Source organism: Heliconius melpomene, chromosome 20, assembly GCF_056956725.1.
Source record: "Heliconius melpomene rosina isolate 202511_hmr_F chromosome 20, ASM5695672v1, whole genome shotgun sequence".
Taxonomy (NCBI): domain Eukaryota; kingdom Metazoa; phylum Arthropoda; class Insecta; order Lepidoptera; family Nymphalidae; genus Heliconius; species Heliconius melpomene.
In genome coordinates this window covers 3,082,521-3,098,955 of record NC_140408.1, presented here as the reverse complement: position 1 = coordinate 3,098,955, position 16,435 = coordinate 3,082,521, and the positions used below count along the sequence as shown (strand labels likewise).

The 16,435-nt window shown below is 32.9% G+C and overlaps 2 protein-coding genes across 2 annotated transcripts in view; one reads left to right on the top strand and one right to left on the bottom strand.

Moving 5' to 3' along the window:
• LOC146527552 (uncharacterized) overlaps positions 1-10,500 on the bottom strand; it is a 72,964-nt gene extending 62,464 nt beyond the window's left edge. Inside the window, exon 1 of the mRNA XM_085204464.1 lies at positions 10,283-10,500. The gene's annotated coding sequence lies outside the window, so the exon portion shown is untranslated. The remainder of the gene's footprint in view (positions 1-10,282) is intronic.
• Positions 10,501-13,334: 2,834 nt separating this feature from the next.
• LOC146527551 (uncharacterized) lies at positions 13,335-14,591 on the top strand. Its single transcript, XM_085204357.1, has one exon. It carries the CDS (start codon positions 13,335-13,337, stop codon positions 14,589-14,591), a length of 1,257 nt encoding a protein of 418 aa, XP_085060483.1.
• The last annotated feature ends 1,844 nt before the right edge of the window (positions 14,592-16,435 follow it).

Sequence of the window (16,435 nt, the reverse complement as noted above, 5' to 3'; positions counted from 1 at the left end):
AAAGTAGGAGAAACTTATACATATGTGTTCCAATTTATTACTTTATTCTATGAGAATATTAGAGCAATATATTCATTGTTGATATATGAATTATATATATTAAAAATATTTTTTATGAGACCGTCGTCGCGCAGCGGCACAAGGGTGTGACTGTACCGCAACGGTTGTAAATTCGATTCCCGCTCGAGGAAGTGAAATATTTATTTACGTTTATATTTCCATTTCTTCGCTCTGGTGTCGAGGCAAAGCGCGTCGTTGAGTTCTGCCACTCAACACGCAATGCCTCCAGAGTTCGGTAGAAAGTGGGAAACGGAGTCTCTTAAAACTAGGTTCCCTCAGCCTACCCTACCGTGTGGTATGTGGAGGTAACAGCATGCAGTCGGTAACACTGTAAGGATAGTTTATTGAACAAATATATTTAAAAGTAAATTTAAGTAGGAAAGAATGCAATTAGGAAGTACTTAGTATTCGGTACATTTGAACAAAACCAAGAAATCAAACTAAGAATTGTTGTTGCGTAAGGTAGTTATAAATTTCACGAGCTTTTCTTCACCAAACTTTTCTTTTGACAAGTAGTGCTTAAATATTGAAGAGGGAAAAGGCGAAATACGGAATGGTGGTTTGTCTTCCAGGCTTACTGCGAACCTTTGTAACTTATACCTAAAACAGGAAAAGCTTTTTCTAGTGCGCTGCTTGTGAAAAATTCAAAGTTACATTAATAGGAATTTTCGTTTTTGTTCTTGTTCAAATATATAGTCATATTTTACTTATTTAATTAATATGATTTTGTAGACACTTAATTATGTGTGTTAAAATATGCGTAAAAGCACGTAATAATTGTGGGTTCGAATCCCATTCGAGGGGATGTGAGTTCTGCCACGCAACACGCAATTTTCATATTATCTTCGCCTACCCTGCTATATGGAATATAGCGTAAAACTGAAAGAAATCCATAACAATTACCAATCATATATTAATATCACGCATTACAAATTAAAAACAATAACAATTCATCAACATATTTAACCATTTAACCATCAAAAGTACGATAAATAATTAAAAATTCCTTCAACAGATTCGCAATTGAAAGATAATGAAACATGGTCTCTCATTAAAATTCAACAATACCACTCCACTCGTGGTTTCGGTTAACAAATACACCTCCACATGGAACCCATTACCACTGCAAACAACAGACGCAAACAACAGATTATCACAACAAGACCAAATAAATGCCCATGTGAAAGAATTTTTAATGGCGGCTTTTAAAATCTTTTTAACAATTTCTGTAGAATAAAGCCAGAAATGCAAAGCTAAATCAGTAGATTTACTTTGCATGGAATATAAATTCATGTTTTTTGACACATTCGATGTACATTCTACCTTTTTCTAATAAAAAATGTGAATTCTGTTCATCTTTTTGTCATTTGAAGAGTTTTAATAGTGTTTTTTAGAAATGTCGTGTTTATTTTTAAGGTTCCGTATCTGTAAGGATCCGTTACCTATAGTAATAAAATTTGGCAATGGATGAATGTATAATATTACTGAGAAAAACTATTACAAACTGATAACTGTCGTTCATTTTATAAAAAAAATTAACGTTTACGCCCACAAACTTAACTTTGTAAACTTTTATGAGTTGAACTTCCCGTTGACATATAACCCTGAAAAAGGAACGGGCCCGTCAGTGGACGAGCTTTTCTAAGTTAAAGTTTTGAAAAACTGACTTTTTTTATACAACTAGAGTTAATCAAGCATTTATAATTTACAAACAGAGTAAGTAATGAATGGCCCGCATGAAACTCTAAAAGTATAAGTTTAACATTTGTTTGATGCAGTTTTAGTTTGATGCCTGATTTATATCATTCATTTTCTTTAAATTCCTTTATCAAACATTAATTATAATTTAATATTAATATTACCACATTATTTAAATTTGCTCTAGAAGTCTTAAAAGAGAAGAAATAATTGAAGAAATATTTATTACCAGTGATAAATCTATCTCTTTGACACCTAGCAACGCGAAGAGAACACCCCAAGGACTTACGGCTTACGTCTATCAATAATAGAATTATATTGATATTACACATGTGTTTCTATTGAATACAAAATAATATATTTTTGATATGTATATTAAACATACTTTTTATTTATTTCTCTATTACTTATATACTTTTATACATATAAATGTATTTACAGCACTGTAACTGCACTGCATGTAGCACATAAGCGGAGGGAACCTAGTGTAAGCACTCCGTTCTCCCTTTACCGCCGAATTTTGGAGGCATTATGGAATTCAACGCCGCACTTTGCCTCGTACTAAACAAAATTCTTATGGGATTGATATCAATAGTAATTTGTAGTAAAAAATATTCAAATTTCCCTATTATGATTAGATAAACTTCAGCTCAGATCTTTGGTACTTTTTTTACATACCATATTTTTGGGGAAAAGTGGAAAACAGTGATTTGCTACATATTTTTTTTAAATAAGAAACCATACATTATTTATTAAGGGAAATTTTTCCTCCCCATCCGCTATACGATATAGTAAGATAATTTTACTTTATTTTATTCAAATTTACTTCATTTTAACCATACCTTTTTTATTTTAACTTAACTTCGCTTCTATAAAAACAACCAAATCAACCAATATATTAACATTAACATTACAACAAATAACAACAACAGTGCAAGTTTAGATTAGGGCTGAGTTATAAAAGTTTTACGCCCCAGTCGGCACCCACGCACATCGCTGGCGCGTGACCTGACTGGCGGCTACGGACGTAACGATCCAAAGGGTACCAAACCAAATGATTTGCTTCACTGATGGGATTTTAGGTTCCCAGAGTAATAACTAACCTCTAGTCCTATTTTCGCCATGTTATAGTGAGCCACAATTGGTAATAAAGCCGCAATTTTAATTTTAGTCAAATAAATGTGTACGAAGGTTTTTTTAAGCCGGTTAGGCTAACTTATTATGATGCCATCACTGAATAAAGAAACTTAGTAATATTATTGTACAATTTTATATTTCGTACTAGTACTTTTATTTTGGTGATGAAACTATGTTTGGTAATGCTGATAAGTAGAAATTTAAAGGCTTTGGTAGATACAAGTACTAATATTTGCTTAAATGTATGTTTTATTGATCCTAGTACATGTATTGATTATTATTCAGCTTCACGCTTTATAGACATGTAGCGGTGTTAAGCTAGTTTTAAGACAGTCCGCCCCCCACCATTACGTGTTGAGTGGCGGAATTCAACGCCATGCTGTTGCCTTGGCACCAGAGCGAAGAAAATGAAAACATAAATATTTCATTTCAGTGGGAATCGAACCTGTCACGTTTACATGCTTGTGTCCCTACGCCACGACTGGCCTTAATACATTTATTTCTAAATAGAGTGTGTGAAAGCTAAAGTAATTTAATCACCAGGGATCGTTCGTCCTAGCAAATTTGCATATATTAAACAATAGTTCGCTACTGGAAGCTGGAGGAGCTTACTTGATAATATTTACTTACTTCCGATCCTACATATTGATTAATTAATTAAGATTGTTAATGCGAGGAACAATGGCAAGTTATACAATGAAAGATTTAAGTTTTAATATTATTTTTTTCATCTCTGGAGTAAAGTAAATTTTAAATAAATGAATATATATTTCAGATTGTGTTTTCGAGTTAATTATGAACTGCCAGATTCTGGTATATATGAATGTAATGTAATGTATATGTATAGGCAAGTTGAGTTTGAATTATCGTATTGTTATTTACATATACTACATACCCTGTGCGGCAGATGGAACCTGGGGCCCTATTGTTAAATTTTCTGTTCCCATTAAGACAGTTCCGTTCTCCACCTCCGCCGAATTAAAGAAGCATTATGTGTTGAGTGGCAGAACTCAACACCACATTTTGCCTTGTTGAACGAATGAATAAAAACGTTAAATATTTTATTCCTCTAAGTGGGAATCAAACCCACAACCTGTTGCGTTTACAATCACGCTTGTGCCTCCCACCACGACTGGCCTCATGTACTACATATATAAATAATATTGTATTGGAAAAGAAAGGCATTACTAGAAACAAATCTCTTTTTATTATTTTTAATTATTAATGTTTACATTTTAACATATTAATATTGTTTGAAATATGACGTCAGCATGGTAGTAGTTATTTTAGGCTAACTGACACGAGTCGAGGAACAAAGTGTATCCAGCCGTGTAATGAGTCATTTTACTTTGTCGTAAAGGGAATACATTTCAGCACTACGAGTATGTGACATACGAGTATGGTGGCTGTACCTAGAGATATATATATAAATTTAAGTAAAGTAGATTGACATAATGTATATTATTTTTCCCTGTCACATCTTGATTTTTACACTTAATAATAAAAATAAATTCTTAAAAAAAATTAAGTTTGAAAACGCAATGCTGACTCTATATTCAGTTTTTCAGCCAATAAAAAGACGAGAGATAATTTTCACCAATAAATTTTGACGCGTACTAAAAACAAGAACATAGAGACCACTTCAGTAATTGCAATATTGAATTTCGTTAATATATATAAATAAATATTATTTTCGTTTTCCTCGCTCTGGTAACGAGGCAAATCGCAGGGTTGAGTTGAATTCGGCAGAAACTGGGTAACGGAAGTGTCTCAATGAGAACGGAGTGTCTATGTTATGTGCGTTAAGCTAAAACGATAGGCATAGAGACCATTATTATTAATTAAATAATAACATAAATTTAATTTGTCATTCTTTTTGTATTTTATTATTTTTAATTCACTTTAAATTGCATTTTACTTCTTTTTTATGAAATTACATTTTTATTTCGTTCCAACATTTTCCTATTTTTTATTCTATCTATAACGTTCTTACTTCGTTACATAATAATATAAAAATAAACCACAAACCATTTACATATTATGAATACGAAACGTCCTTGACTCAGATATTTATAGTCAAAATCAATTTATTCCGTAATCGCCATATACTCGTATTGCATAGAATACACGTAGCATATTACAGCGGGGAAATTTAAAATTTATTACGCTACCCGAGCCGATTGCTACATGCCGGTCGACGGTCTGGCGATATTATAACTCAATACATCATAGAAAACTACTTACATAAATAAAACACATTCAAATATTTCTCTCCAATTGAATTGATAAAAAAATCAGCTTCACGCTCTATCCCGCACACAACTTGGTAGGCAGAGGGAACATAGTGTTAACACACTGTTCCACATTTTCCGTGAGTTTTTTCGACGCATTGCGATTTGAGTGGCGGAACAAAGAAATTAAAATAATAAGTATTAATTCATTACCTCGAGTGGGGATCGTACCCACAAGAATCACGTTACAGTCACACCCTTCTGCCCCTGCGCCATGACGGTTTCAAATAAAATTAATAACTTTATTATAACTTAATACAATAGTTGAGGCCATCGTGGCATAGCGTTACAACATCTGACTGTAAAAGTCTGTGGGTTCAATTCCCACTTGACGGAATGAATTATTTTCATTTCTCAGCTCTGGTAAGAAGACAAGGCGCAGAGTTAAGTTACGCCAATCAACACGCAATGGCATCACACTAGGTTCCCTCTATCTACCCTAGCTTATGCCGGATGCAGCCTGTATTTAGAGATCGTATTTGCACGGATATCACGGGAAAAAGATTTCTGCAAAATACTGGCGTTATTTTTTGACGGGCACGTTGTGTTCGATATAAAAAATATATAAATGTAGATAAAAATGCAAGTGTATTTTTAACGTCAATAACTTCTTTTATTTTGTCTGTATTGCACATACTCGTACTATATTAGGTAATAAACAACTGAATAAATTCCATTTAATCAAAAAAATAGACGATTTTTTAATTTTGTATATTTATCCTGCGAATAGTAAAACGTAAAACAACTCTATTCCTAAATTTAATCTGTCTAAAGTTAAATAGCTATTTAATAATAACTTAAATTAAGATTTACAAATTAATTAGTACAAAATTTTAACATCCAACGAGGTTTCTATTTCAAGTTAACATTACTTTCAAGGGGTGATAGAATTACTGTTTCAATAGAATTAAATTTCCTTTAATTAAAATTATAAACAATACTAATCAATAGAATAATGGGTATGACGAGACTCTCACCCTTCTAATTTCGCCAATATTGCTTTACACTGTTAGCTTCACTCGATCGATCGATAATAAATTTCGAAATTAAATATAAAATCTTCACTTTCCACCAAATTTTCGAGGCGTTGTGTGTTGAGTAGGGGAACTCAACGCCGTGGCTTGTCTTCATTCATTCCGAATCAAATTTCTACCATAGTTCCGCAGTTTTATAGATATTGAGTAAATTATACTTGCACAGTGTTCTTCAAAATTAAATATTACCAAAATAATAAAAAATACACCAATCTAGAGTCCTTTCTAGGCAACTCTTGTGTCCACAAAAAACAAAGAAAAACTATATTAAAAACAGAACTTTTATATGTATATTGAAAAATAAAAATAAAATGCAAAAAACCTTATCACATAGTATACTGTAGTAAATTGAAATGTGCCCTGCGCTGGTCCAATATGCTAAGCCTTTTAATACCGCTTCGAGCAATAAAAGTAAGTTAACGCGGTTAACGTCGGCCTAATGACTTTTATATATAAAAATAGAAATATAATTCAATTTATTGAATAGATATTATCAGATATATTAGATCAGTATCTTTGTTTTAATAATAATTTGTTGTTGCTACCATTTAAAAAGCTGAACATTTAGTTCAGCAGCATTTAGTTCAGGAGTATAATTTTATTAAAAGTAAGGTCGTAGCGCAGTGGCTTATTTATGACTGTAAACGAGACCGTTATGGGTTCGATTTTCACTTGAGGAATGAAATATTTAATATTTTTATTTCTTCATCCCGGTAACGAGGCCAAACGCGATGATAGGGAACGGAAGTGTCTTAATAGGATTTAAATATCTACATTAGGTTCCTAGGTTCCCTTTACCTACTCTACTAATACAGAGTGAAAATAAAAAAAATTAAAGCACGTCTTTGCTTTGCATACGGGCTACAGTATGAACCAAAGAGTATTTTATAAACAAAGAATTAAATTATTCATCAGTTTTAACAAAAAAAATGTTTGTTTGCCCAACTCATCCACCCACTTCTATGCTAATACATTCTGTTCCACACGCGTGATTTTCCATTATATTTTTTTAGGCGACATCGCTTATTGTGTGAGGTAGATATATGAAATTCATGTTTGTTAACTTTGTTGAAATAGAATGTCGGCAATTGCATATTAATTTCTTTTTTCACTTTATTCACATTTCAGACACCTATTGATATCTATTTAAAACTACTTTCTCTCGGCTCTCCGTTTTGCCTGTTTTAGGACTATGCATTCTTGATGACACATATCGTACTTTTTTTCTTTTAACTGATTTTCGAACCAACGACCATCGCGGCTAAAAAGAAAGACCAACGGTTATATAACTACAATATATTAGATTTTAATGAAGATTAGTCAAAATAGTACAAAATGAGAATAGTTTTTAGCTAACGCCCACTAGTGCACGCGAAAGTTGGAAGTAGAATTTCGAAATCAACCTGAGATTTCCGTCATCTAACACGTAGTACACGTCCAACACGTACTACGGCCGTAGAGGGAAAGTGAAATGATTGATTTCTAGGTTCGTCTACTTCACTTATAAAAAGCTGATTATAAATAAAAGTCAAATGTGTACATAAATATTGAAATTTAGAGTTTTTTTTAATATGTTGACAAATTCAAATGGTGAAATTTCCAAACTTTAAAAAATTGTTAACGTTTTGAGAATGAGTAAATTGATTCTAAGAGAACTTTAGCGACTAGATTTATAATTTACCAGCGAGTAAGTTTCATTTAAGCAATTTTCAGATAAGTATAGAAAACTAGAATTAGAATTACATATTATTTAAACAAGTGAAATTAAAATTACTCATTTATATTCTTAAAAAAGCAAGTTTACGCTGTATTCCACAAGTAGCAGGTAAGGCAGAGGAAGCCTAGTGTTAAGACACTCAGTTTCCCATTTTCCGCCAAATTCTGGAGACATTGCGTGTTGATTGGGGAAAGTCAACGCCGCGCTTTGCCTTTACACCAGAGCGAAGAAAAGAAATATTATTTGATTTTCTGAAGAGGGAATCGAATCCACAACCTGTCGCATTTAGCCATACACTTGTGCCCCTGGTCTCAATATATTCATAGTATAGAGTACATATACTGTATACATATTAAATAATACTAAACAAGGGCAAACCTAATAAAATAAAGGTTTTCTTTACGTATTTATTTTCCTTGTGAAGTAACACGTTGTCCTCAACTCTCTAACGATTATAACGTGCAACGCTACAGAGCACGTGTGTGAAACAATTTTTCAAATATATAATGGTAGTATCATTTAATTTCTTTCTTTTATATTTCATCATTTTAGTTCGAATAAAAAAAATATTTTACAATTTTCTTTCACTAGAGTAAAGGTAATTTACACTCTATATTTATCTATTTTTGCTTATTTTTTTAAAATGTTTAAAATAGAATCTAACCTTAGAAATAATTGTATAACTGCCGAAATTCTTATTTCAATAAAGTTGAAAAACATAAATTTCATATAGTGTCGCCTAAAAAAATGTACTGAAAAATCACGCGTGTGGAATAGAATATATATAGAAGAGATTACGACTATATATGGAGTTGTGCAAATAAACGTTTTGTTTTTTTTTTTGTTAAAATTGATAAATAATAAATTTCTTTGTTTATAAAATACTACATTTTTTTAGCTTCGCGCTGTATCCCGTAGCCGGGTAGGCAGAAGGAACCTAAGGTCCTATTAAGACATTTAATTTTCATTACACTTTCGTTCCCCACTTTCCACCGAACTCTCGAAGTTTGTGTTGAGTGGTAGATTTCAACGTCACTCTTTTTACGTTACCAGAGCGAAAAAATGAAAATATTAAATATTTCTTTTCAAAAATCGAACCCACAAACGTCGTTTTTAAAGTCTTCCGTTAGCTTGTATAACAATAACAAAAAACAAATATTTTATTTCTCTATTTCTCATGAAAGAGACATACTGGTATTGTATAACATTATTTTTAGTTAATCTAAATTGAAGACATACGTTGCCGTGCGTTTTTCAGAACATTCGCGAGGCAATAAGCCACGCAATATAAGAGACCAAAGTTAGCAACTTCAACTAGTTAGAATAACGACCTAGTCTCGGTGGAGCGGTGAGTTATATACTCCGCAAACCGAGCTGACGACAAATGAAATCGTTATGTGGCTTGACTAACTAATTTTAACTGGAAAATAAAAACACTTTAGTGTAGAGGCTTCGTTAACATTCTGTGTATTCAGCTTCACGCTATATCTCGCACAGCAGGTTAGGCAGAGGGTTAGAGCGAGACGTAGTGTTAATACTCCATACCTATTTTTTAATTCTTGAGTAATGGGACTCAACGCCCCGACACCAGAGAAAAGAAATGAAAATATTAAATATTTTATTTCCTCGAGTAGGAATAGAACCCATAGCCTGTCGCTTTTACAACTCAACTTCTGTATATAATAAGCATAAAAAATTATTTATTTATTTCACATTTCTTTAAATATTATATAGTATTTGTATATTAATATAGAACAAATTATAATAACTGGAACCAACGGCCTTTGTTGTGCCGACTGAGGTTAACACAAAGAGAGAAAACAAAATGGTGGATTCACTGATAAAGGTAACGATGTTGTTTGACATTCGTTGCGTGATACTACCTCGAAATAACGAATGTACGATTTCCAACACAGCAAATATTTTTCTACTGAAATGTATTTTTTATTATAAAGGTAGCGAAACTCAGTTTTTTTATTTAATCCTAGATAGTTTTCGGATTTCAGGTTTCAAATTTAATTGAAGATTATTTAATTTAATTTGATATATTTGGTAAAACATGCTTGAAAAATTATAAAATTATACGTATGTAAATTTTACTTACATCTCATTAAAAATGTATTTGTTTATTACATAAATGTTCAACTTCCTCATAAATAGTAGTTAAAGTAATAAATTTAAACGGTCATAATTGTTAAAAACCGCAGACTAGCTCGTACATAAATTTTAAAAGTATCTTACCTTGTAAAACTAAATGATTAATTTCAATTTCTTAAAAAATATAAAATAAACTAGAAATACAATTCAATTAACTATATTAAAAAACTTATAACATTAGCACTTACTTGGATATCGTCGAAAACTGCGATCCCTAAGAGAGTAGAAGGCGGGAAATCGTTTAGGGTGTATGGCGCAACAGGCGTAGAAATTCAAACGTCACAAAATCAATGTACTAGCATTTTTTCACACAGTAAATTTAAAACACGACAGGTTGTAGAGTCAGTCTCCTTTATTTGATGTCGAAATCGAAGGAGAGGCCGGCGCGGCGTTCGCCCGCCGCAGTCACGAGTCCGTATCTGCCGCACCCCGCCGCTGCCACCCTCAACCCTCTGCCCTCTACCCTCGCTCTCGAAGCCTTCATTCGTTTAGTCTTCCCGCCCTTTGTGACACTTGAACCTATTGTTCGCAACGCTTCTTTTAACAACTCTCTATACGTTCATGGATACCACATCTCTTTGTGCAACAAGTTCTGGTTACCAATTTTCTTATAATATTTAGACTTCACTAATATTTTTATGGAGCATAAAAAAACCATTGCCGTTGGTTTTTTTCTTCATATTCAGCCCTATGGGAGTTTTAATAGTTTCACTAAAATCAATCAAAAGGTGTCCTCTAGGGAAATCTCTAGGGCCAATATTACAATACGCGTATATAGAACACACACTGTGCCCTACTTTCATTTCCTGTCTTTCCCCAAATAAATAAATTAATCCTCATATGAAACTTCATAAGAACAATATTAGAACACACGACGTCGTTGCGTAGCGATGCTACGCCGTAGGACCCGAAGAAACATGATACACATTTCAAAGTAATATGCCCAAATTTTGTGCTTTAGGAGCTATATTTTTCCTTTACGCTCCCTTCCTTTTTGTTTTATTAAATTGTATGTAAAATATTTTTATGGCACCTTATAAAATTATCTCTAAAACCTAAGATAAAGCTTTCTGAAAGTTCTTTTTTGGACATTTTATTGTTTTCATTTTTGTAACGATTGTAAAATAATTGCTTGTCAAAGCTTATTTAAATAAGTGAATAATTTAAGTAACGTTTCTTTTTGATTTTTCGTTTTTTTTGGTGAAACTAGTTATTTAAAATTGTCATCCAAACAAACAAAAAACAGCTTTATATCAATCCATACGTAAATAAATCCCAATACCAACTATTGAAATGGTGTTTAATCAAATTGAAAGTCCAATTAAGGAAACTAACGCAGGCGTAATGCTAACGGAGTGTAAAACGAATACACTCGTAGACCAAAGAGATGTAAACGTGTGAACTGTAAAGCTATTGACTCACTTCCACACGTAGACAATAAAGGCTGGCATATCAAAGGTATTAGATTACTATAATATATTGGGGTTCTGAAAATAACTATAGGTGTGCTTGTAATGCTAGATTTTGTGTTGCCATATACTATGTAAAATTTAACATCCTTAACAGAGTTGGCATTTATTTACCTAAATCATAAACGTATTTACATATTTTCAACTGCTTGAAGTAAGAAATATTCAGCAAAAAATAAAAATAAACCATTGCGATTGTTTTACTTAACGTTCCTCAAGTTTCGTTCATAACTTATTATTCACATATTTTCTTTTTACGTTAGATAAAAGAAATAAAAGGAGCACATCCGACGGCCAAATCAAACTTCTAAGTGATTCTCGTGAATCAACGAATTACATATTTCAGTTGCGTAGCTTCTATTTCTTTGTTTGACATACTCGTATATATATTTCTTATAATGTTGACTGAGGTAAATTGCGTAATAGAAAAGTTGATTTTATTACAAATAACTTTCAGAATAATAATACATAGTAAAATTAAAATATATATATTAAAATTAAATTAAGCAATACGAAATTAAAAGATAATGTACTATTTATTGATTTTGGTAATAATATTAGAACTGACGTTGTCCATTGCCAGACACTAAGCATGGTGTCAACTTCTTGACAGACACCTCTAAACTGTAATAAATTACAAGCGCCTACGAATGTAATATACAGGTTGGAATTGTCAGCACCACTTTAAATGAAACCACAGTTTTAACTACTCTATAAAAGTCTAATATAATTCGGAAAAAAAATAATTCCCAAAAATGAAAAAGTTTTTTTTTCAAACAAAATAAATAATAAAATTATCGTTTTAAAATAAAACGCCATTTGTAAAGTATAACATAGGCACGCACACACTTACCTGTCAAAGCGGCAACGTCGCATACGTATGTGTGCGTGACACGAAATACAGGTATGTATAAAAATCGTGAAATGAAAAAAAAATCCTACGTCCAAACTGTTGAGGTACCTTGATTATTTTTTTTAATTCTGGGTTTGAAATATTTTACCCTACATGCAGTTTCAGTAAAAGGAGCGCTGCCTCGTCCACCCTGTATAAAAATACTAAACTAAATATTATACTAAAGTTAAAGTGGAAAACGGAGTGTCTTAACACTAGCTCCTTCTGTCTTTAATAAATACGGGATACAGTGTGAAGCTGAAAAAAAAGAAAAAAACTGTGTTCATAATCGACAAGTGGCTTTGTTAAATATAACAATAGCCACCTTTGCCATTATATATTTTTCCAGTTAGGCCAGCCGATAGTCGTAAAAGAGTAATGGCGAACGTTTTAACCCTTGGGGAAGAATACAATGGAAGTCTTCTAAGGAGACCTGACTGTAACAGATATGTATCTCGAGGCTTTATCCTTTAATATATACTGCACATGCATTATATATATTATAAATATTTTTATGTAAGATGTGGAAAAATATCATTTTTAGATTATTAAGTGAACTTAAAATAGCAATCATAATAAAGAAAACTATAACTATTCAACGAATTACATGAAGGTTCGCTTTTAAAGGATATTAAATATTATAAACACAATTAAATTGGCTATGGTAACTTTTATTTCAATAAATATATGGATATTTATTGTGAAAACTAGAACACATACAATTATAAGCAGCACAAAAATAATGGAATTGCAATAAGCACTTTTAATGGTAGAAAAATATACTTTTTTGGATAGCATTGTAACCTTACGATCGACTACTTTTCATCTTTTGAAACCCTGTTGGAGCGACTGAAGCCTTTATACCCTCATACAATTTTAATGGGTGATTTTAACACATGTCTGTTAAAAGATGACCATCGTGCCTCTCGCCTGAGGTCCTTGGTTACTGGTGCTAATTTGCATGTTCTTCCTCTCACTGCAACGCATAACTTTCCAAATTGTTTACCCTCACTTCTGGACTTAGCTCTTGTCTCTTCTGTTGATCACGTTGAAAAACACGGTCAATACCCTGCTCTGGCCTTTTCTTATCATGACCTTATTTATTTATCATATAAAATTAAACCCCCAAAAGCTAAATCAAGAATTCTTCTGCGACGCAATTTTGGTGGAATAGACTGGAATCAACTGCGGGAAGACGCAGCTGCAACAAACTGGCACGAAATTTCAAATTATGCAACAATTAACGAGCAAGTTGCTGCCTTCAACTCCTTAATATTGCAACTTTATGATCGTCACGCTCCATTGCGTCCTATTCGGGTGAGACATCTTCCTGCTCCCTGGCTAACTGAGGATATAAAAATGCTGCAAAGAAAGAAAAATATGGCAAAAGTACGTTATATTTTAAAGCCTAGTGACAAAAATAAACTTAAATACAACGAAGCTCGGAATCATTGCAATAGAGTGTGTAGAGACCATCAACGACGCCATATCCATAAATCTATACTTGAAGAAGATGATTCTTCTAGAGTATGGAAATTTCTTGAATCCATAGGAGTAGGTAAAGCACGTCAAAACCTTAATCCTCAGAATATAAATCTAAACAAGCTAAATAAGCATTTCTCTTCTTCGAGTAACATCAATGATACTACCAAACAGAATACACTTAATCAAATCGCCGCTTTCGCCTCTCCTAATATTCCAAATTTTTTCTTTAGTCGATTTACGGAAAGTGATGTTAAGAAAAATATTATGGCTATTAGCTCCGATGCTGTTGGTGCTGACTGCGTCAGCCGTAAAATGATCATCCCCATACTTGATATCATCTGTCCCATCCTAACTTCCATGCTTAATTTTTCCATTGATTCCTGTGATTTTCCTTCAGCATGGAAGGAAGCACAAATCATTCCCTTACCTAAAAAGAACAATCCCACTTGTGATAACGATTACCGTCCAATTTCCATATTTCCTTTCTTATCCAAAGTCCTAGAACGCATGGTGCAAAGCCAACTCACATATTTCCTTTCTAAAAATAACCTTCTAAATCCTTTGCAATCCGGTTTCCGTCCTGGTCATAGCACGATAACAGCATTTGTCAAAATAACCGATGATATCCGAGTCAAGAGGTCACGGTATTAGTGTTGCTGGATTTTAGTAATGCTTTTGGCACCGTAGATTTTGACATAATGCTTGCCACTTTAGGTTCTCTTAACATATCTCATAATTACCTGCATGGACGCCGTCAACGTATACGAATTTGTGATTCTTATTCGGACTGGTCCTCAGTCAATGCTGGCGTCCCGCAGGGTGGCGTGTCGTCTCCTCTGCTGTTTTCACTTTTTATTAATAATATTTCCCAACATATCACTTCTCTCTACCACCTATACGCAGATGATCTCCAAATTTATTGTAAGTCTAAAACTTCTGAGCTACCAGCGGCTATCAACACGATAAACAATAATTTAACGAAAATATCCGCATGGAGTAGGTGCTTTGGAGTGCAATTGAATCCTAGCAAGTCTCAAGCTATTGTTGTTGGTAGTCCAAAGCTCATATCTAAAATTAGCATACCCGCCTTACCTGATATAATTTTAAATGGCCAAATTATACCGTATAGTAGTCTCTACTTTTACCAATTCTTGATTATGCTGACTCTTGTTATCTTGATTTGAAAGAGGAGCAGTTAAACAAACTTGAGCGATTACAAAATCTTGCTATTCGGTTTATTTTTGGATTAAAAAAGTACGACCATGTCTCTGACTTCCGCAAAAAGCTCAAGTGGCTCCCAATCCGTCTTCGCAGGAATACTCATATTCTCCGTCTTCTTTACTGTGTACTATTTGATCCACTAACACCACCATATCTTAAAGAGCGTTTCGAGTTTTTGGGGCACTCTCATTCCCGACATCTTCGCTCTGAACAAAATTTAATTCTAAGAATTCCTTCACACTCCTCTTCCTTCCTCAGCAATTCTTTTACTGTCACATCCTCCCGACTTTGGAATGCCTTACCTTTGAATATCAGACGGGCAAAATCTTTAAAAACATTTAAGCGACTCCTAAAACTACACTACCATGCCCTCTAAACTGCCTTTTTGTATTGCCACCTATACTTATAAAATATGAAAATGTATGTAGGTATGTATGTATGTATGTTTATTTGTATTTGTTTGTATGTATGTATGTATGTATGTATGTATGTATGTATGTATATTTGTGTGTATGTATGTAAGTGTATATGTGTAATGTGTACGTTTAATTAGGTATTTATATTTGTATATATTTAATATATGTATGCTGTTTGCTTTATAAATTTATTATAATTATTGTTTACACCTCAACCCTTTTCCTCCCTTTTTTTATCCTATGCCTTAAGGTTGCCTGGAAGAGATCGCTGTTTAGCGATAAGGTCGCCTCTTGTACATTTCCGTTTTTTTTTTTTTGTTGTTGTTGTCTATTTTTATTGTTATTTTCCTTATGGGTGTACAATAAAGAGTATTATTATTATTATTATGTTTTTTATTTTAATTTCTCAGCTTTTAACTGGCAAAGAACCATAAAAACGGGCATGCGCCAAGTAATTATGGAGTGCAGTGTGTTCAATTTTGTGTGCTAATATTATTCTCCTCTATCTGCAAGAACTTCCTCACCATCCTACACGTATTTAAAATAGCAGCTTTTTGTAGGGTGTGTATTATACTGTCTTCTAAGTCTATCATCTTTAAATAATGGTGGATGGCTTTTGGTACGACGCCAGTGGTGGATATAACAATTGGGACGACGTAGACTTTGTTTTGTTTCCAAATACGAGTGACTTCTTCTTTAAGATCTGCATATTTATTAATTTTTTCAACTATTGTTTTTTGAATGTTGTGAGTATTAGGAACTGCGACGTCTATCAGGTAAACAGTTTTATTAATTTTATCTTGTAGTGTTATATCTGGTCTATTGAAGTGTATGGTTTTGTCAGTGAGTATTGCGCGA

Excerpts from the sequence above, each read along its gene's own strand:
- LOC146527551 (XM_085204357.1), top strand. The coding sequence starts at position 13,335 with ATGGGTGATTTTAACACATGTCTGTTAAAAGATGACCATCGTGCCTCT.